Consider the following 22,965-nt stretch of genomic DNA (forward strand, 5'->3'; position numbering starts at 1 on the left):
TCGATAGTCTGGCAAATAAGTTAAGAAAACGGAAAAATAAACGCAACATCTAATTTTATTTAGCGTAGCCAGTACCTACTCACATGATTGATAAGAACGGTTAATTTTATACAGGCACGGAATAATAACTAGACACAGGTAACGGTATAAAAACAAAAGATGGTCACAAGGATGCAGACGAGATGAGACGCGAAAAGGTTTGTTCATTCGTCTATTTAGAGAGTGACCCTCTGGCACCGTTACTTTGATTGAGGGCCGCTCAGCTCTCTCCAAGCATATGCAAGTACTTGAACATCTATTTCTGTTTGTACGCCTACCTCCTATGCCTATATACCTAGTAGGTACACTCTACATATAGAATCTAATTTCAATATGTACGCTTTTAAACAGAATGTATGCCCTAGTAATGGTCTATAGCACTGATCGTTCGTCCTGCCTGTTTCATTCCATCGTTCTAAGGAGAATAGTAGTAACGGCTCGATTACACCTAACGAGTACAGTGGCGAGTCAGTGTCCTCGGCCGAGCGCTCGGTTGGTGTAAACACGTTAACGAGTGTTCGGTCGAGAAGAGAGGCGAGAGAGTCACTAGAATCCCAATTTGTTTACTAGGCCGAGAACCCACCACCCCGCTTCATTCTTCTGCCCCCGCAGCGACTCGCTATCCCGCTCGGCACGTATAAACTAAACACGCACTCACTTGTCACTCGGCCACTCGTACGTTATTCGTCATCGTCCTTTTTTTTCGATCCATTGCAGACGTCGTGATCAATACTGAACTGAACTCGCCACTAGTGTAAATACGTGTAAACAGCCACTCGGTTCGGCAACTCTCTCGGCCGAGAGCTTATTTACTGACTCACCACTGTACTCGTTAGGTGTTATCGACCCATAAGGTAGTGGCCGGATAAAGAAGCTGGAGGCGGATTTCCTCGCCTGTAGAGACGGCCCTTGAGTTTCTTCTTACAGGCAGGTAATTTGGTGTGAATAAAAAAAAAACATCTTTCAGATAAATATTTATTCAGAGAGGCCAGTACAATAACAAATGCAATTATTTTCGTAAATTATTTTTATGATCTCCTAAAAAGCCTGCTTAAATTGAGAAAAATAAAGAATTAATATTATATCTATTTAGGGGCTACCTAGTTGCTAGTGCTTCTAGATCATTCTAGGTCTAAGACAATAGGGTACTGAGCCTCAATAGAGACAAAAGCTAGATTTCTTGCACTTAATCTAATGTAATAAAAATAGATTTCGACAAATCTTAAAAAGATGGGCAGATTAAATAACATAAGTAGGTATGTAGTTACATAATAATTCTCATGCTAGTTTTACATTACGATTATCTTAAATTATTACTAACAATAGGTAATTTAATCAATAATCATAACTCGAATACTTTATTTAAATACAATTATTTTTTAAATATGGACTATTTTAAATTTCTCATTCAAAAGCACCAGAATGGCTGCATTGGTTTGTTATATTAAAAAACTCAAATAAATGCAATTAGTAATTATAATGTATGAGCTATAGCTCTTCTCTTTACCCAGATTTATTTTACAATCACGTGAAATGAGTAGGTCTAATCTAAGGACAAAAATAGGTATGTATAACAACTATGCACATAAGGTTCTATGTATTCTTAAATGCAGAATTACCAATTACATTAATTACATATCCAATGATCTACTGAGACTATGCGTTAAACCGAAAACTGATTAAGCATACAAACAATTTAAAAACATACAAAAGAAAAATACAAATACAATAAATACTAGGGTTACATATCCAACAGAGCTCTTCCATATTTTTCCAGTGTAACCAAAACGACAAGATATCGTTTGGTTCATATTCGATACAATTTGTCGTGCCAATATCTTTAACATGTAGGAAAGATTGAATCAAACCGACCATAGCTACTATTTATTGTGCCTTTACAGCAAAACAAAATGTTCATTGGCTGTTGCACTGGACAGTTGTATTTGACAGTAAAAAAACATAGTATCTCTCTGTTGGACACACATCCTTATATTTAGATGTATTTTACACAGTGCCCTGCAATGCAGCACAATCATAGACAATCCATATCTTCGCATCGTTGTTAATTCTTATTATGATGAGCATATTAAATACGTGTTCTACTCGCCGTAGACGCTGAAACAAACAGAAATGTGAGAATTACTTATCATTTTATCTATCGATATTATTTTTGATTTTGATTTTTGATTTTGATTATCATATTATCTTCTCATAAAATAAAGCATACATAAACCATCGGAATTATCAATCCGCTTTCGAGCCGCGCGGTCACTTAGTCTATGGCAGGGTTTAGTCTAGTCTATGGTATTCTTCATTTTCTTAGCGAGTCGGCGACGAACCCTACTCTAAGCTAGTGTTAATTTGTCACCACCTTGCTAGTCAGATTAGCGTATATCGGTGCCTGTTCAGGGTGCGCCGGACGAATATAAAGAACAGGTGATACGGGAAAGCTCCTTTTGTGCACCTCATCCCGTCTATGGTGATAGGTACCCTCAGAATATACAGGGTGTTGCAACAATGGTACATCAAGACAGAGTGACATTGTAAGCAAATTATTTTGTACGACCCCCTGAGTAACCGCTTTTTAGCTTTTAGTACAGGTACCTCTCAAGCCGGCTTCAGTCGGCGTGCTGCTGGTGGCGGCGCTGCAGCGCCAGCGCGAGGTCGTGTTGAAGCGCCGCCTTCTTGCGCGCCACGTCCGCCGGCACCACGGAGCTCACTGTGTCTATGGCAGGCTCTAGTCTATGGCGTCACCTCAGAATATGGACTACAGGTACTGTCGGCTCTGGAGTGCAGACCGCGGCTAGGACGCCCTCTAGCTAGATGGGGTGACGACTTGCGAAAGCGGGTTGGTAATGATTGGATGTCGAAAACTATAGACAGGGTCCAGTGGCGTGCTTTGGGAGAGACCTACGTCCAGCAGTGAGCTGCTATAGGCTGATGAGGTACCTACCTGTTGGGCTTCAGTCGGCGCACTGCAAATTCTATGCCAGGCTTGTCTATGGTGTAAGAATGTGCACTACATAGTGGTTGTATACTCATTGGTACCTGTCGAGCCGGCTTCAGTCGGCGTGCTGCTGGTGGCGGCGCTGCAGCGCCAGCGCGAGATCGTGTTGAAGCGCCGCCTTCTTGCGCGCCACGTCCGCCGGCACCACGGAGCGGAGGCCGTTCACTATGTCCTTGGTTTTGCCTGGAAGAGTGAAGAGGGGCTTCATTTACAATTCTGGCTTAATTTCGGTCACAGAGGTCTTAATCGATGAGAGTAGATTATAGGGAGCAAGTTGCAAATGTGTTTACGATACAAGAGCTCTCTTTTTCCACACTGTCGTGACGCCATGGGACAGGTGTAGAACTGGAGAGGGATAGGCGCTGGATCGACTTTGGCTGAGCCTTTTTCAACATGATTTATTGTACTTTTCTGGCATCTGGTGATAAGCTTTTTCATGTCTTCAATTAACATGTAAGTCCCACCAGGCAATAGAACCCAGAAACCAGGTTGAAAATAAAGTTGTGTTAGTTACATTAAAGACACACAAAGCCTAAATAAGGAAAAGGCTAGGAAGAAGAAGTTACAATATTTATAACTCAAGATCGGCTCAACCGATTTGGCTGAAAATTGGTAAGATGGTAGTTAAGAAGCAGGAGAAATATGCCATATTTAGTCCTAAATAACGTAGCCACTTACCGAAGTAGATGTCGTTGAGCGTGTTCCGTATCTTGTTCTCCATGTCCTCGACCATGCGGCCGATGTTGGCGATGTGCGGTGTCACCTCGCTCACCACCGAGTCTTGCTCCGCCTGGAATCAGGAAGTATACAGGATGTTAAAACAATATATGAGGACATCTGACACACGGCCATGAACACATAGAGTATACATAATTATTAACAGCCAAGACCTGAGTCTGAATATCTGTTTTTCCATAAATATCTGACTCCTTCATAAAATGCTATAGTAAGCTGTAAGAGGGTGAATTTGATGAACAGCTATAGTAATTTTCAAAAATTAAATAGTATAGGGCTGGCTTCATTGATTTTGATGAATGAAATATGTAGTATTTTGCCCTCAACTTCACTACTCTACCTGTCTAGTTAGACTGCCTCCGAGGTTCATGGTCCCGCTGCCCTCCTTGTTAGTCTGGAGCCACAGCATGGCCGTAGACGTGAGCTTGTAGTGCGCGTTGCGACCTGAACTCTTCTCCACTACTTCCACTACATGGATGGAGTCCCAGCAGCCTTTGATCTTTTGTGAACCATCACCTGCCTTCTTTATCAGTATTACACCTGTAATGTGAAATAAAGCTTGGGTTAATAATGGTGCAGTTAATGGGTTGTGATAATGCACTGTGTGAAAATAGATATTCAACTGTTGCTTGTTTTCATACAGAAAATGGGATGGTGGAAACTGAGGCATTTATAAACCTTGGCTGAGCAATGCAAAATAGTAGTACAGGTAAATGATAATAACTGTCCATTCCTGGACAAGTTTATGTACTAAGCTAGTTATTGAGGAGTCTTATTAAAAATCTTTAATATTTACTCTCAAAGAAGGAGACCAATTAGTATATCTATATTCAACATTATAAGTGTCTATGTATACTTTTAACAGAGAAATGTATTTACAAATTTGAAAATTTCTACATAATATAAACAGAACCATATCTAGTAGAGCTAATTTACAACCAACCAACCTGCAAACCCATGATCCATATCCCACAAGTAGACAGAGCTCACACCTCCCTCAAAGTACATCTCTCTGTACTGATCAAATGCATGGTTGGCATCTATCTCTAACTTCCTCAGTCGCTCAGAGGGCATGGAGCCATCCTCCAGGGGCGGGTCGTACGTGTTGGACCACGGCGAGCGGTATGAGTCTCCGTCACGGTTGTAATCGCAAAGGAGATAATCCTTTCCGTTACTTCTGTCTTTCGCAATTTTCAATGGCTGGTCCACAGATGATAACAAATCCTCACACAAACTGGGCACTAAGTCTATCAAATCTGTTAGGTTCTTCTCGATTTGTTGAGGCGGCAGCCTCCTCATGAGGTCCAGAGCACAATCCATTTGTTGTTCCGTCTGAAATACAACAAAAATTACAATTATCTCAGTAAAGTGGTATTAGTCATCAACACAAATATTAAAGATTTTCCATGAATGCAATCGTGACTGCCTTACCATGTTAACGAAAATTAACTGTGGTAGTTAGTGTATAATAAATACAAAACACTAACGTAAGCAGTAAAAACAAAATAAATTTAATTTTTAGCCCAAGAAAAGAAAGGCTTTTGCTCCACTATTTTGACGTACAGTACGTTTCGTTCTGAAATGTAAACTCTGACTCCGCTACATCGACAAAGATTCATAATTTTTTTGCATGTATTGAATGTAATAATACTAATGTATAATGGATAACTTAATAAAACATGTCAGATTATAAGTTTTTCGTTGTTTTCATATCATAAAATTTATGTGAGTTATCTACTCAAAGAAAATACATATTTTTTGTTTCTCAACGCAAATATTGAAACTCACTTCCGTTCTTGTACAATGTCAAAAAAGATTTATCAAAAAACATACTTTTTATAGGAATTCAAGTATTAATAATTTAAAAACATATTTAAAATGTTTAAAAATTATAAAATTTAATATTTCTATAACATATAAACATTTTATTAGCATTTAAACTGAAATAGACCTAAAGAGGAAACATAATATACGTCATCGAAAAGAGACATCCACTACTATCCGTTATTCGTTTTCAAACCGGTATAGCTATCTCGTTTACTCATCAAAGGAATTCATTGTGTTAAAAGAGATGCCATATATGGAATTACACTACAAAAAAAGCCATTGTGGACATTTCCGTGTGTGTGAGTACTTCCTATGATATGTCAAGTCAATGGCAAATCTTGTGTCAAAGTTTTGTTGATATTTATTTATAGTTAAAATTACTAAAGTTTTTGAATAATATTGGTTGGTTTTACACTTTTACTATTACGAGACAGTAGTCTGAGTTTTAATAGACTGGAGTGCCTTAATAAGTGCTGTAATTTTACAGGTTATTGTTTTGTTTGAAGTGATTCATGGTATGGGAATGTTGTTCTCTATGTTATGGTGATAAAACTGCCTTCTAGGAAGCTCTCAGTAGGAATTAAACTGAATGAACCCACTATCAACCATTACAAAGCATTAATCGTAACATTCCATACCAAGGTTCAGTTTTAGTAGGTTATGAATGAAGCCTTATAAAGTTGGGTGCAGTTAAAGTGTCAGTGCATTCAATTTGCATGAATATTATTTTCAGATCTGAATTTACTGAAGTGAGAGTGTTGTCCAGGAAGCTGAGAGTTGGACTGCCATGATGCCGACCCAAATGATTAACCAGGATAAGAATGTCAATGATGTCCGCGTGAAGACAATCTTCAGTGGGGATGTGATGATAACATACATCAACCAGAATATTACTCTCGAGGAGTTCACGCAGGAGATGATAGCAACATGTCGATTTGCACCTGACCAGGTTTGTTTACAAACAATGAAGCTATAATCCAATTTATTCCGCTCAATCTACCTCAGTCCTTATCAATATAATGTTGATAGTAAATCTATATTGTATGTTTCTGTTGTGATAAAATGTATTTACACATACACAAAAAAATTATAAGGAGGAAAGATTTGATTGTTAGTATGAATAGGCTGCAACGGTAATGGACCATGTTTTCATAACATTATGACAACAAATGTTGTATTATCCCTAAGTGGCATTGGCTACTTTTCATCCCTGTATTTCCTCGGGCAATCTGTTATAGGCTTATACCCTGATTACATCTACCAAATAGAGTGATTCATTGATTTGATTTGATTTTACATATTTGACATATAAGCAGTACAACTTAAAACCTAGTGTACATATTTATCCTAGGATTAAGTACCATAATGGTTAATGTTTTTAAGCACCAAGGCTTTTTAAAACTTTTAGAATCACTATAAAGTTATATAAAAAACCTAACTTACGTTATGAGAATTGGTGTACATTCAATGCATTAGGTTGGTACACTATGATTACAACCATGCACACTTTGATAGTGCGCATTTGATGACAAAAAACACGACACTTACACATTTAAATGGTACAATTTACAATAATAAGTAGAGTGGCAAGACAGTATCCTTGGCCCATCCCCGGCCCATTAAAGGCTAGCAATAGAAAAAGTTCTCGGCCAAGGATACTGTCTCACCATTTTACTTGGTTTGTGTGGTCAGGGTATTAGGTTAACATCAAAAATATTTTTTTTACTAATAATGTGAGAAGAGTTGTTTTCACCCCAGATACATGTTTAGGGTTCACCCTCAATGTTGCATTTAAATCAATTTGTATGAAAACAATACAATCCTAAAATTCCATACAAATTGTCATACAGTTTTTATCTTTCTCTATTTTATGTCCAGAAATTTAAGATTTATTTATTTTCTAACCCCCTTATATTCATAAAAAACATACTGGACGCTTTAGCTATTGAACTGTTCTTAGAAAGAACAAATTGTTCTCTGTCAGAGAGTGATAGTAAGTTTTTTATGTATAAGGGGGTATATATTTATTTGCCTTGTACTGCCATAGTCCCCAGCTAAGTAGGCAGAGGTGCATTATTGCATTCAATTTTCTCATAGTTATGCATGGGCAATGTTATAGGTGGCAAGCCATTCTGTTAGTGATAAAAACTTACCAAAATAAATTATTAATTCTTTAAAAACATTACTAATTAGCTCTAGGACAAGATATATCCTTGAAAAAATATACTCATGTGTGTACAAACACTAAAAGCCTTGCACACTCTTTATTATCACAGTGCTAGTATTTCATTAGATTAGTCTACTTAGCAAACTTTGCATAATACTTGATAACTACCACTCCGTAACTAGGGCAAGTAAACGTACTATTTCCAATTGCAAAGGATGTAATAAAACATGAGTACATTTGGGTTAATTAAAGCCAGTAACTTGATAAAGTTGTTCTTTGTTGGGAACCAACCAACTTTACTTTCAACCAGCTGTTCATAGATGGCGCTAGTATTCAGTTTAGTAGTTATTTACACGCAAATTCACAGGGTAGTGTGTATGAAGTCACAGTACATGAGTATGCCAGTTATCATGTACAAACTGCTCAGTTTATCCTGTATAAATATAATGTCCCGTATGAGTCGAAATCTGATCCACTTTTGCTGTAAGATTTTTGGATAATAACTTCTACATGTAGTATTTTTTATTGTCCAGCCATCCGGCTCACTCACCAGGCATGTCCATTATTTTCATCATGAAGTTAGTGGACAGTTGACAATCATCATGATTACATCCTTCTATTCATCTAAATATATTATCTTCTTCTAGCGGTAACGCGCGCCCTACACCCATCTCGCTCCCACCTATCACTCACCACTAACCACCTCTATCTCTTTCACCAGGTGTTCATCACAAAGTGAGTGAATCATGCCATATTGTCGGTGACGCCCAATCTATACATATATCACGTGTCGTAGAGGAGTTCATCTAAGTATCTCTGATTTCTGAAGCCGTAACGCGCGCCCTACACCCATCTCGCTCCCACACACCACTCACCACACCTCTCTCTCTCTCACCAGGTGTTCACCATGAAGTGGGTGGACGAGGAGGGCGACCCGTGCACGGTGTCCACGCAGCTGGAGCTGGACGAGGCGCTGCGGCTGTACGAGCTCAACCGCGACTCCGAGCTCACTGTCCACGGTATGTACTGGGCTTGTCTACTTGCTTGCTTACCACCATCGAATATTGGTAGGTAATAAAAAATCCATACGCTGCGTTTCTCGCTTGTCAAATCTCACGTATAGTGCCACAATCTTATCTGTTCCGGTGACGGCGTCGCTGTGATCGAATCCAGTGATGCCATCGATTCAATTTTGCCTATTTGTGGTTTAAACGACAATGCATTACCTATTGTTATAATTAGGTACATTCATAAGTATAGATAAATCAAATTATAGGGTCGATAGTAAATGAAAGAGGATATAATATATCAAACGACATTTAGATAGACAGATAGATAGAGTACTCTTTATTTGTACACCAAGACATGATTAATAATTTTACATAGACACTTAACTAGGGTACAAAAGGCGGTCTTATCGCTTATAGCGATCCCTTCCAGACAACCTTTGGATATTTATTGTATAAAAAACAAAATTAGTTCTCATTATGTTCTAATATAAGAGATTAAATCTAGATTTTACAATGATATCTAATAGGTAATATCTGTGGGTCGTGGGAATAACGAGATACTTAGATAAACTTAAAAAAACTATTAAGTGCTTAATTATTATTTATTTATTTATTTATGAACACTTTATTTTACATTTTCTATAGTAACAAGAAACAAGAGGATAAAATTAAAAGAAATTCAGGCAATGTACAAAGGCTAATTGCCAAAAATCAATTTCTTCCAGCCAACCCTTGATACTCGTAGGGGAAGATGTCAATAATCATCATTATTTCGTCTAAAATCGCTGCAGGTGCGAGAAATTCTTCTTGTTGTACTGCCTAAGGTATAGGTACGCAGCTTCACTCACACCTGTAATCAAAGAAAAATAAAGATTATATACCTACTACTTTCATCACGACCCATCCCGTCCCTACTGCTGGGGTACGGGTCTCTCGGGAAAATATTACTTAATAAAATTACATGTGAGTATATGGGTAAAATTATTTGTCATATTTGGCAACACTAACCTGTAGCCGCTGCAACTCGTTCTTCCAATTTTTCAAACGGAATTAAAGGCGCCTGAATACGTTATTCTTCCTGCATAAAAGCCAATATATCTAGTATAGCTGTTCCCGCGCGCTTTGCTTCGCCTTGAAAAGTTTTCCCGTGGGAATTCCGGGATAAAAAGTAGCCTATGTTCTTTCCCAGGGTCTAGACCATATGTATACCAAATTTTATTCAAATCCGTTCAGTAGTTTTGGCGTGAAAGCGTAACAGACAGACAGAAAGACAGACAGACACAGTTACTTTCGCATTTATAATATTAGTAAGGATTACTTTTCTTGCATCAATTTTCAGCGCTTTTGGCATTATTTCACCCAGAAAATCACAAAACAAATTAAATAACGTAGCGTCAGGCTCTCCGCAGAAATTGACAACTCAAATAACGCACAGAGTATGAAATGACGTTTGACAATGACGTCTCGTTAGTACACATTTTCACCACCGGAACAGATAAGATTGTGGCACTATAATTTGTGTGGATCTGACAGATGTTTGATAGGTCTGTGAGAGACGCTGCTTAAGAATTTTTGATTGCTTATGTTCGGTCGTGGTAACCCCACTGTTGTCTACAGCACGTTTTTTTTACTGTATGGCGTGGTTTCGTCGTCTGTTTATTAAGTCTACAGGCTCTCATAGATATTGATAGATATTAATGTTAGTTGTATTAATAAATAAATAGATCTTATAAATATACAACAATTTAGAGCGATGACACTCGAGTGTTGAGTTAGCAATGAATGCAAGCCTTATTTGCTTTGTCATTGTACTGAGTAGGTTCTATTTCTAATATGAAAAGAATGATGATACTAACACTTGGCTTAAACAATAGGAAATGTTTATGTTTCATCGTTCCGAAATATGATATCTTATAATTTGTATTATTCTGATATAATCTTCAAACACCTGTAAAGAATATTAAGAATCATCAGCGGAAACCCCGCAAAGTTTCCAAGAATCAACATTGGAACGAGCTAAACGGAACACGTTTTAAATGCTCAATAAATTATTCAGAAACGCAGGCATCGAGCCGCCGGCCGCTTCGGAAAACGCGAAGAAAACTCGAATTTGGATCACGTCAAGGATTTCCATAAATGAATTATTTATTCGTAAATAAATTATTTATTCGTCATGTCGACGTTTCGAGTCGACACAGCGCACGGTGCCTTATCGCGTCGACACTGATGACTTTCAGTACCTATCTCTGCTTGTGGCGTCATTTTCATGCATCCTTTTTCGGTTAAAACATTCGAGTTACATCGCTTTTTCGCGGTGAGTCCTTATCTGCCCGCATTGCGAGTCCGCTGGCCATTTCCATATTCAGATTGGTATTCCGGCGACGGAGTATTTCCACTTGCAAGGGTTTTTTTCTGGAGCGTCCAGAGCGGTCACGTCCTACACGGATTGAGTAATAGCTCTGGGGGGGTCACTCTATATGTACGACTAAGATTCAGAGCGCTGCTGCTCGAGCCACGACTCTATCCTGTTGTTTTAAACGTGCCGATTGCACGACAGCTTTCTGTCAGTATAGAGTAACCCCGCTGTTGTACCCTCAATTGTTTCCTTCTCAGTCCGTGACGGTGTACTGCAGCCCTATTCTCGCAGGCATTTCCGATCCGGCGACCGTTATTGTTGAACTCCCGCCAGTTTATGTACCTAGGCGCACCGTGCGGCGCTATCGCGAGACTCCGGCAATACATCGCCGCGACGATTTAGTGTCGGAGAAGTTGGTGGAGGCACGAGAGTAAATAAAACGGAAGCCCAAACTCGCATGCAAACACGCCGGCGAAACTTCCCCTAATAAAGCACAAACAGTGCGGCGGTTGGCGCCCAACGTGGGCCCGGTTGGCGCCCAACGCGGGCTGCCCCGCTCCCGTCGCTGCGCAATTAGGGATATTTTAATTAACTTTGTGTTGTGTGCGTTATGAACGACTCCGAATCTCATTCTGTTAATTGAATACGTGGCGCGCGTGAACGCGATTGTTGTTATTTGCTCTTTAGCCGCCCTATTTAATCATCTTTGCCGGCGGGGGGCGCTGTTATTATCCAAAGTTGCTTGTGAAATCGTAAAAGAGATCATAATTCTTTGTTTAATGGCCGCTCGCCGCTTTTAAGAAATAATAACGGCTGGTTTTACAGTTTAGATACTTTTTCGAAATTAGATGGCTTATTATAATGCTTCTTGTTGACATGGAAGAGGTAGAAATCATGGGAGTTGCGAAGTTGAAACTTTATTAAACCGTAACTCAAACTCATCCCGTCGCTGCAGACAAGTTATTAATATAAGAAAACTCTCCGTCAGGTAGAGACCGCACAGGCTGGCGAGGGTTGCCACTAAATACCAAACGGAATACACTATTTTACGGCAATTCAGTATTCTAACATCGTAAATTACTAATCCGACCCGATAAATATCTTGGCCTTTCACTCCTTGGTACTCTGTTGTACGTGCCCATCTTTATAATTAGCCTAATGACGAAAAATACAAGAATACGTAAAAAAATATGAATGTGCAATGTGCTGGATACATCTTCTGTCATTTGTTTCACCACAATGAACGCTAGAGGCGCTGGCTTGTATCCAATATACCTACGCAAACTTTTTCGTTTCCGTTAAATATCAAACTTACATTAGAAAACAGTAAAACTAAGACAAAACTACAACTTTACAACAACACCTCTGTCACATTTCCCGCTCAATTCAGTGAACACGCCGCTAAGTTGGCAGCCCTGTCGCCGGCTAATTAATGTATCGCCGTACAATTCCCCGCGATCCACGCTCCGCAACGTGCTATATTAAATTCATAGCTTCCTGCCTAGCGTGTGCTCCTGGTGTCGCTGTGTAGTTATTAAGTTATCTTCCGCTTTGTAAGGGAATACACTGGGCTTGGGCTATATACCTGGTAAATAGAACACGATGTAAAACACAAGGCTCATGGGCAAAATCGAGTGAATGAGTTTTCTAGTGGAGACCAAACACAAAAAGGCAAGCCCTGGTGATGCCCTGAGGCCCGCTAGGCTTTATGTAGGTAGACGGTAGTAGTTGGATGAGGAAGCCTATCTCAAGCGGGGCAAGATTATTGACTGAGCATACATATACATATGCACTCACGACTGTAATCCCCGAAGGGGTGGTCACAGGAGCCACCCACTTTTCGCAGCACATTTTAATAATAATAATAATTGTGGCGAGCTGTTGGGCATTAGCGACCCCACCCACCCGATACCGGGGAGAACCCCTGTTCCTCATCTCTGGCTTGCCTTTATTGGTTGTCCAGAGTGAACACTGACGAGGAACAGGATCTCCCACCTCTTGCTTGCCTTCATTGGCTGGCTTGAATGGTGTACCGCTAGAGCAGCAATGCTCGAGGAAGGATGTATTACCCAGTAAGGTGCTTGTAGGGATCTTGACCGATAACGCGATTGTCCTGAGAGCCGTGGAATACCTCTCCATCCTTAGCACCTCATGCCATGTTGCCCCCTTGTTGCTACGTCACTGTTATGTGCTAGCGACTGTTTTGGGGGGCCCATTTACTGTGTGTGCGAGTCACCCCCTGCCTTTTTATCCGTGTGTGAAACATATAGGTCAGGCAGGGGCCATAGTCCTTCCATAGTCCCAGTTACCCAGTCCATTTAGCACCCCCTTCCATAACCCTGTATTAGTTTTCTCCATATCCTACAATAGTCCTGCACTAACCGGGGATTTTCCTTGGGTTTATTCTATAGTTCACACAGGGAAAATCGTCGGTTTGTGTCACATTTAATATAGATTAATGTTGTCAAACGGGCCTCTACATGTTGGCTTCGGCCCCATGCACGCCTTCCAAATGCCCGGGACCCCATGGTCTCGTGATGGTAAAGACACAACATAATAATAATTTGTACGCAATTGAATACATTTTGAATCCGAAAAATCGTTGTCTAGACAAGATAGCGATAGGGGGGCAGAAATTTCTGTGTAGTAATCCCGCTAAACCTTTTTTTCTGGCAAAGTCACATTAACACATAGATGTTAAGTGTTAATTAGAAGTTTATGAAACTGATAGTGCATCAGTGCACGCTTGGTTGGCTCCACGGGCTGGAGGATGTCATTACATGTTGCAGTAACGGAAGGTCGCATTTAAACGTTACGTTTCGACATTACCATTGTGACAAGGTCTCCTTTATCTATGGTTAATCTGTCTGTGGTTCAGAAGACCACCGGAGTTTTGTGCCTTTTGAATAAAGGGGAAAGTTGGCGGTGGATATACTTAAATAGTACACTTGTTATTAGGTATTGATAGTACTCATATATTTTTTCCACCTACCATAAGTTTTTTTTAAAACGTTATTTATTTATAGCTGACATTGTACAAAAAATACCATAAGTTGGTTTTTCATAGTTTCTATAAGAATAACTACGTTTACTTTGCGGATGGGTTACACGGCAGCTACTGCCAGCTACTAACGAATTTGTGAATTTGATAGTGTATATGGACGTATATATATACCAGCATGCCAGTACCAAAATACCTTCTCAATGTAAGCTAGTCGCAAGTACGTGTGCAAAATTAAATATAAAAAAATCCCGGTACACAGACATCCGCTTCTCGTCGTAAAGTTGGCGTAAATAAACTTTTTATTGTGAATCCTAATATAAAAGATTTACGACCTATAATTGTTTAGACGTTTACGTCAAACGTTACGGGCAGGTCCCCAAAAACGATATTCTGGAACACGGCTGCGCTAACCTCGACTCTATATCGTCGCAATAAACGTACCATTGCATGGCAGCTCTCTGAAATTTCGTATTTTGTCAAGCAAGAGTAGTCCCCCCAGGGGTCTCCGGTTCGTAATGGTCCAATTTAATGGTGATGTTACAGTGGAAAATAAATCGGGACACTGAAATCGGAGACCTTGTAATACGGTTTTTTAATTCTGATCTACAAAGTAGGTAATACCTACACATACTTTTTCATAACTAATACAATACAACTAGGTACATTATAACAAAGTCACACTTAGTGTTGCCCAAATTCAGTCTTGGTCTTGCAGTCTTGGTCTTGTTCTTGCGTTTTTGCAAGACCAAGACCAAGAACAAGACCGCGTATTTTTAGCAAGACCAAGACCAAGACTGACCGTGCAAGACTTGAGCAAGAACAAGACATAGCCTGCAAGACTCTTGCGTCTTGCAGAGCGCTATTTCACTGAGTAGTTAGGTGTAACAGTTCGGTGTATAGGTAAGTACGCTTAGGAATTCTATGAGATGCAAAAAACTGTATCAAAGAAAATGAAAAACTGGACCTATGCGCATTACGACTAATACCATAAACATAGCGAATAAAAAAATATCTATTAAAATCAAAAAGTAAACTTTAATAAATAGTAATAGACTAATAGGTAATTGCAAGACTTGCAAGACTCTTGCTGCAAGACCAAGACCAAGACCAAGACTGGGAGCGCAAGACCAAGACCAAGACCAAGACCAGGTGTATTGGCGCAAGACCAAGACCAAGACCAAGACCAGGTGTATTGGCGCAAGACCAAGACCAAGACTGGCTAAGTCTCGTCTTGTTCTTGCATTTGGGCAACACTAGCACACTGATCATTCATTAATTAACTGAGTCACTCACACCCAAAAACTAAATTTTAAGGCACCTCATTAAGTTTAATTTTATATCTAGCATATAAAACATAATGTCATAAGTTATTTATGAACCACGATCTCACATATCGATCATCTCGGATATCGTCAATATTCCAAGGAACTGTGGGTGTTTATTAGTTCAATGCTCGGGCCATAATTGGGATCATACATGGTCGTTTTGTTTTTTTTTAATATTTATTAACACGTGTTAACTCATACCGGAAAAGAATATGGCAAATATTTACAATACATATTGGCTTCTTGGATTTGAGCACTTGCTTTTTTATGATGTATATACTAGTTGTAGACAGCGAAAATGAGCCATAGCTAACACCAACAACTAGTACTGCCTGTATTGTTATGATATACGCAAATGTGTTATACATACATACTACGTAGTCATGGGTATTAGCCCAGCGGAATAGAAAGTCAAATTCCGTAGTCATTTGAATAGCAATATCGAGGTAGTCCATATAATGGAACACCTGAATATTAAATCTATGCTTAAATCAACTTAACACATCGTACCTATCTGATGGTTGGACTAGTCCACCGATAAAAAGTCGCCCAGCGCAGCAAGAAAATAAAAGAGCTATGCTCGGTGTTTCTCTGAAGGACCCAAGAAAGGATGACCGGTGGGTAGAACATGAACAAGTAAGCGTGGCGTGGGACTCCCTCCGGCTCGCTGGACCGACCATAGACAGGTCGCCGGTTTTGGCTAGATGAGGAAGGCTGAGGGTACAGTGTTATGTGTGGCACTCCTACACTATTACCGGCTGATAATGATGATGCTCGTAACCCAAAAAAGTCTCGAAAAATCTGGCCAGCCACAGTAATGTCATAGACATCAGCTGTCATTGTTACAGTGAGCGAGCATCGTAGAAAGTGACTGCATAGCGGTGCCTGACAATCTACTCGCGATAAACAATTGACAGTGCAAGTGAACGGAATGCCTGATGATTCCAGATGGGCGAATGTTTTGCACGCCACTGCCATGTTTTATTGGCTGACTGCATTGAGTGTCACTGTTGCCTTGATAATGTGTGTGAACATTTTATAGTGGCATTGAAAGAGGTTATAACATGTTCTTCAAAAAAACTCATGATTTAAGATGTAACACAGATACATCAATAAGAAAGTTGTATAGTAAATGCCATTTACTCAAAATGGTGCTTCAGTGTATGTTGCAACGGAAGAGAATCTAATCAAAGAACGTAACTCCGCCGTTTAAGATCATTACATTGATTGCAGAGAGACAATTTCCGTGAAAGTGAGTCGGATGCGTACGCGCAGCCGCGCCGGCCAATCAGGGCCAAGTGCGGCCCGTGACGTCACGGTGCCGGTTTCAATTTAAATTGAGCGGTGGAATAATATATAATACCTATAGGTATGTGATAGGTACCTAGATATCGTATTTATGTGAGATACTTACCTACAATAATAATATGAATTTAAAGAATATTTTAATTGATGTTTTCGCTTAAGATAATTAATACCTACTGTGACGATAGTTAGATGGGCAAACTCACTAAACTCAGTTTCTAGGTCGACTGTTTTTTGACATATTAGTAACTTTTTTGGTTACCTTTTCCTTATAGACACTTTTCCTAATAAACCGCAAAACAAGCTATTCCGATTATTAAATAAATATTACAACATTTAAAATTATTTACATTTGTTAACGCGCAATACTTTGTTTTATAATTTGTTACTATCAGTTATGAAACATAGTCTATCAGCAGTTTTCAATTAAACCGTTTTCTCCCACAATTACCGAGAAAGTGAACAATTTTACGATGAGAACAGCAATCGGGCGCCATTGCGGTGCGCCCGCGCAGCCAGTGACGTCACACCAATTCTGACCAATCACGAGTAGCTACGATCCGGTCCTATCCCGTTATTATTTATTGGCCTGTTATGTGTTATGTAGAACTGACAATAATTTCCCCTAGTAATATTTTCAATTGAGGTGATTGTTTTTTGCATGGGGTTTCCCGAGATTTCATATGGTGGTGTACCGATTTTGTCATACTGAAAATGTGAAAATGTAGGCATTTGACTAAAAGGCTTTTTCTTTACATAATATACATATTATAGCCTTATTGCAATTGAACAGTCCGTTATGTATGGAAATCCACTATGACCTCAAATACTTCCCCGAAAACCATTAGCAGTTTAACATACGAATTAAAGTTTTAGTGTGTGATGGAAAGTCATTTATCCCTTTTTAGTCTTTCGGTTTGATTTATCACACAATTAATACGTATCGTGCAAATTCAAAAGGCGTGCCTGCCCATATCAAAGAACTGCATCGACTCACGCAATCTCGTTTGTTATTGCGATGTGATAAACAGTTATGTAAATTTCTGAACGTTTCATCTCATTGCGAGTTGTGATGTGAGGTGTTGTCACTTAGGCCGCGGCTAATTACCGAACGGAACGGACCCTCAGTATGCCCGCGAAAATTGGACGGCGCACGCGTGTTTTTCGTGCCAACTCCCACCGCCACAGCTACTTCTGCGCGCGCGCAACATTTCGAAACAACGCGATTATAGTGAATGTCGTGTCGCTTTTGTGCACTGTTTATACTTAGTTCCCCAGGTATAATGTGAAACCTTGTGATATAAAAGTGTATGGTTCTGTGTTTTTGTTACCTCCTGTGCGGTTTTTTCGCCAGTCCGTTCACCTGTTTCGCGGCTGTCAATTGTATATGTTTATCTCGTGTCCGCCAGGCGAGATAACGTTGTGACCCATATCAAGTTCCGTTTAAGGCGCGAGGATTTTCGAATTTCGACCCGGAAAGTGTTGAGCGCGGTACTAACAAAGAGGTTTGAACTTTTTAAACAAGAATCTAAATAGAATAAAGGTTGGACTGCCAATCAATCTTTGCCGGTTTGTTCTTTGGTAGTTTGCAGCTAGCGATTGAAGTATTTGATATTGTTAAGCTTTTTTTAACCCAAACCGGTATTTTAATGTGTGTTTAATCTGAATAAAATGTTAGTCCCTTATACATACTTAGGTATGTCCTATGTCGTGGCCTACATTTACCTAATAATTCCCGCTACAAATAAATCAAAGGCTTACAGATTCAACCTCTGTACAGATAAGAGGATCCCGCCGTATTGTGTGCGCTATTTGCTTAGAGTTAGTAAACAAGGCTGGTAACCGTTTCGAATTACGTTCCATTTTCAATTTGCTACATTTGAACTTCGAATGCACGATTTGTTTACACAACGTTGGCGCGTTCTGATTTTTCATTGTTGTGTGTTTCGGTCAACATTTGATTGGTGCAACAGCGGTTTTCTCATGTAGTGTAAAAGAAAAAATACTATTGAACATACTCACCACCTACTTCTTGACTGTTTGTTACTCAATATAGTTTTAATTTTCGTGGGACCTCTTAAGATTCTCTCTAACCTGAGTTTGCAAATACCATTGTCGCTGTCGCGATGGCACGCCAACTATCCATTGCTTATGAATGTTAAGATTTATGATGCACTTGAAAATTACATATTGAGATAAGCTTGTTTAAACTAGACGTGTCTGTCTGTCTCTCTCCGTACATGAACAGTACTTATTGTGTTCCTAGTAAGTACTACCGCTACCTACTATTAGAATAATGGGGACATTGTTACTTAATCTAAGTTCAATACTTGCTTGATGATTTGTAGCACATTCCGACAGAGTCTTTTAGTTTGAAAGGTAGTGTAAGCAATAGATTTCTCACAAAGAAAGGTTGTGTAGGTACTAAACTGAAAAAAAAAACAATTCAAACATGCTCGTACAATTTATTTAAAAAAACGCATGACAGACATTACACGCCGCTATCAATTGAAAATAAAGCGCCATGGTGCGTGCCAAAGTTCAATTGATTTTGATTACAAAAAAACCTATAAATTTAATATCCCAAAATCAAATCTAAATAATTTCCATGTGCCTATTTATTGATAACAGGTGTCCCTTATGGTTATTCCAGCCAATTGTAACAGGCATGAATCTGAGTGTAAGTGCATAATGAAATAAACTGCAAAATCACAGGCAAAACCGACAACATCCAGCGGTCTCATCGCTGCACACACAGCGCTCCGTCTGAGACTAAATAAAACTCGCCCGCTGCAATCGCAGCCGCCAGACAACGGTTTAAAGTATTTACTTCTTCTTTGAATTCGGAACGTCATTTTTTGGCTTTCTTTGCTGCCAGTGTCGGCTGGTTTTTATTTAATTTTTATTCGTTTGTGCCAGTGTTTCGTTTTCGAATGCAAATTCAGTGTGACTTTATTGTCTTATCTTGCATATTTGACTTTCGAATTAGATTCGGTTTGGTTGAAGAACAATGATGACTCGGATGCATCGCATGTTTAGGTTAGGTATCCACGTAAGGGTCTTTTACCTAATCAGAATTAATAAAATATACATATATAAGTGGAATGTTCAGGGAGAGACCTTTGCCCAGCAGTGGGACAATAGAGGTTAAGAAAAAAAAAAAAAAAAACATATATAGTGTCTCGCGAAATATCGCCATTTCGGGTTTATTTTTGTAGGTATATTATCATAATATTCATTAATATTTGTATAGCTGTAGGTACATACAAAGTTTCATTACACCTCCAGTACTTATTATGAAACAAAAAAATATATTATAGAGCATATTAGTCATAGTTCATAGTTACCGGCCTTGAAAATAATTTGAGCACATAGAACAAAGACATTATGTAGCCACTATTGCGAGGGCAATGCCTTTATGGTCCATGATTCTGACATATTTTGACACCGGGCTTCTCTAAAACAATGCAAAAACATGATTTATCATTTGTGTTAGTGTTTATTACAGACATCTGACTCAAAAGTACTTAAGTAAAATAAGATTTGATGCATATATTTCGCGGTTTATGACTTTGAGGAATTATTTGAAGGTTATTATTAACTCACATATTAGGTATGTCTAGCACTTAGTAATGTACTCCATTGAGGTTTAGGCAGATGTGCATTGGTGCATACATTTTTCTTCCTTTGTATGTTTAAGCCTATTTACTAGTTAGGCCTGCGTAAATAAATAACTAACCCAGATAAGCTATAGCCAGTGCAGTTAGGCCCGGGTCTCCTATTTACACGGTAGGTCGCGTCCAGCGTCACGCCGTAGGCCGCGTCTCGATGCTCCCGGATGTGACGGAGACCGCAGTATTAGTACATTTCTATAGTGAGCATCGTGACGCGACCTACGGCGTGACGCAGTACTCGACCTACGGCGTAAATAGGAGACCCGGGCCTTAATAAATCCTCGTAAGGTGTCAAGTGGCCGGGGCGTCATGGGGTTGCAGCGACATGTCGCATCGCGAACTTAGATTAACAATATACGGACAAGATGGAGTGTCAGTGAAAAAGAAACATCTAGACTACTCTAGACAAATGACACCTCACTTCTACCACTGAGCTCTTATTTTGAACTAGCTGTTCCCGCGCACTTCGCTTCGCTTTAAAAAGTTTTCCCGTGGGAATTCCGGGATAAAAAGTAGCCTATGTTCTTTTCCAGGGTCTAGACCGTATGTATACCAAATTTCATTCAAATCCGTTCAGTAGTTTTGGCGTGAAAGAGTAACAGACAGACAGACAGACACAGTTACTTTCGCATTTATAATATTAGTTAGGATTAGTTCATTTAAAAGATTTGTGACTGTTTTATGTATAATGATTGTGATTAGGTTGGACACGATTTGACAGTAAACAAAGTGCGTACAGTGCCACAAACTTATCTGTTCCGGTGAGAGGTAGCGTAAATGTCTAATAATATTTCTTCATTATATAAGATTTTAAGTTTGTTTGTATTGTTAATTCGCTCTTGCGGTGTTAATAAAACATATAAACATAAACCCATCTAATCTATATCAATTATAATTAATGATTAAATAATGAGATATGGATCAATTTAGTTCGCTCTCACCGGAACAGATAAGTTTGTCGCACTGTACAGATTTTTGCTTTGTTTTTGTATGTGCTGCTGTGACACACCATCTCGGTGTTACGGTAGCTTGTTTCTTTCTAAGGGATATTTTTCTTTCAATAGTGACAGGACGTTTCACGACACGTCCATAGAAATACATACATTTCCAGTAGTGTCGTTGCGACCCGTCGTCTACTGCAACGTCGCTGACCGCCAATTGCCACCTTTATCCACGGCTCTTGGTGCGTGATAGACCGAGAGTTGTCGCACCGATGTGTGTCGCCCACTTTCATTTACAGATCAATTACATGATAACTAGTTTTAGTAACGCACGACGACCTATAAATCTAGACTAGTTTTTGTACGAATAATCTGGCTACGCTCTAGCCGATCCATCTGTTCGAGATAGTCTTTTCTTGCGGAAAATTGTAATGTAGAAATATGAACAAGGTTCTATTAACCAACAGCAATAAACGACTAACTGGTCTATTTTCGTTCTCAATAAACGTAAGTTTAGGTACATAAAATTATTAATCATACATACCGTGTGACCCAGGAGCTTATACCTATACAGTATATCAGCTCCTGAGTCACACGGTATGTTTGATTAGATGATATACTTTAATATAAATACCAACTCGATCTTAAATTAATTGAAAGTTTAAAGGAAAAATATAACAAAGCCATGATGCCAATATTGTCAATTATAATCATAAAGAGCAATTCATTGTATCTACTTAGCCTGTCGCTGTTCTGTGAACATTCACACGGGGTATCGTTTATTCTGTGTGTTAATTAATGTGTTTTTTTTCTTTTTAATACACTCACGGGCAATGAAACAGTTCCAGTAATAAAGCACCAATTTACTTCTAAACGGAAAAGGCTAGCCTAATGACGCTTTCTGTAACATTGAAGTCCATTTAACAGAGCAAGAGGATATTGCCAACTTAAAACGTTAATATTTTGTTCAAATTTTCAATGAAATCTTTGAAAATATTGGGATCGTTTGGTGTCTGTATTTTGTGAGTGGAACTTTTTCGTTGCCCGTGAGTGTATATTACATACAATAAATAAAATAACTGTATTAGGTCTTTAGAAGCGACGAAAACCTTTTGTCACGTATTGATGTGCGCGTATATACTGCGCGTCTTGCGCCCCGTGCTAGGATTTCTGAAGTTAACTAATTCATCAAAAAAAAAACCCGACTGCACGCTAAAAAGATAAAAACAAGCCCCAATGTTAATGGAAAGTATCACAGACGGGGACCAGCAGAGGGTTCACCATTTAGCTGAATGTTACTTAGATAAGTGTGTGGCTTTGAGTGGCGGTCAAGTTGGTCCCCGCCTGCGATACTATCCATTAACATTGGGGCTTGTTTTCATCTTTTTAGCGTGCAGTCGAGTTTTTTGTTTACTTATAATTATATTTTTTTATTTGTAACTTTTAGTTGTTTTTATTTTATGAAATTTTATGTCAGTAGTCGGGTTTTATTTTATGTACATTTTTTATTTCAATAACTTTGGTGATGTGATTTAAATACGTACAATATGCATATTTTTGTAATGTGCTTCACAA

The 22,965-nt window shown here is 39.1% G+C and overlaps 2 protein-coding genes across 6 annotated transcripts in view; one reads left to right on the forward strand and one right to left on the reverse strand.

Annotated features, from left to right (window-relative positions):
* Positions 1-1,000: 1,000 nt before the first annotated feature.
* On the reverse strand, positions 1,001-5,373 carry LOC105383443 (F-actin-capping protein subunit beta). Of its 2 annotated transcripts, XM_048624881.1 has the most exons (7): positions 5,213-5,373; positions 4,729-5,113; positions 4,122-4,321; positions 3,725-3,836; positions 3,192-3,229; positions 2,644-2,747; positions 1,001-2,154 (listed from the first exon to the last, which is right to left on the reverse strand). In XM_048624881.1, the coding sequence occupies exons 1-6, from the start codon at positions 5,213-5,215 to the stop codon at positions 2,658-2,660; spliced, it is 828 nt and encodes a 275-aa protein (XP_048480838.1). In that variant the 5' UTR covers positions 5,216-5,373; the 3' UTR covers positions 1,001-2,154; positions 2,644-2,657. The 2 variants fall into 2 exon arrangements, with proteins under 2 accessions (XP_048480838.1, XP_048480834.1); XM_048624877.1 differs by lacking the exon at positions 2,644-2,747 and having other exon boundaries at positions 3,088-3,229.
* Positions 5,374-5,904: 531 nt separating this feature from the next.
* Positions 5,905-22,965, forward strand: part of LOC105393087 (atypical protein kinase C) — a 199,360-nt gene continuing 182,299 nt past the window's right edge. Inside the window, exons 1-3 of one of the 4 annotated variants that reach the window (XM_048623491.1) lie at positions 5,905-6,010; positions 6,342-6,557; positions 8,674-8,794. In XM_048623491.1, the coding sequence (XP_048479448.1) occupies positions 6,396-6,557; positions 8,674-8,794 (283 nt within the window). In that variant the 5' untranslated portion in view covers positions 5,905-6,010; positions 6,342-6,395. Of the gene's footprint in view, positions 6,124-6,341; positions 6,558-8,673; positions 8,795-17,905; positions 18,054-22,965 lie in introns of those variants that run through there. The other 3 variants (XM_048623485.1, XM_048623490.1, XM_048623468.1) reach the window with 3 other exon arrangements.

The sequence above is a fragment of the Plutella xylostella genome, chromosome 3 (assembly GCF_932276165.1).
Source record: "Plutella xylostella chromosome 3, ilPluXylo3.1, whole genome shotgun sequence".
Taxonomy (NCBI): Eukaryota; Metazoa; Arthropoda; class Insecta; order Lepidoptera; family Plutellidae; genus Plutella; species Plutella xylostella.

Coding starts and splice junctions, on each gene's coding strand:
- LOC105383443 (XM_048624881.1), bottom strand. Junction 3,837..4,121: donor GAGGCAGTCTAACTAGACAG/GTAGAGTAGTGA, acceptor TCCTGATTCCAG/GCGGAGCAAGACTCGGTGGT. Junction 2,748..3,191: donor TGAACGGCCTCCGCTCCGTG/GTGCCGGCGGAC, acceptor GTGAGCTCCGTG/GTGCCGGCGGACGTGGCGCG.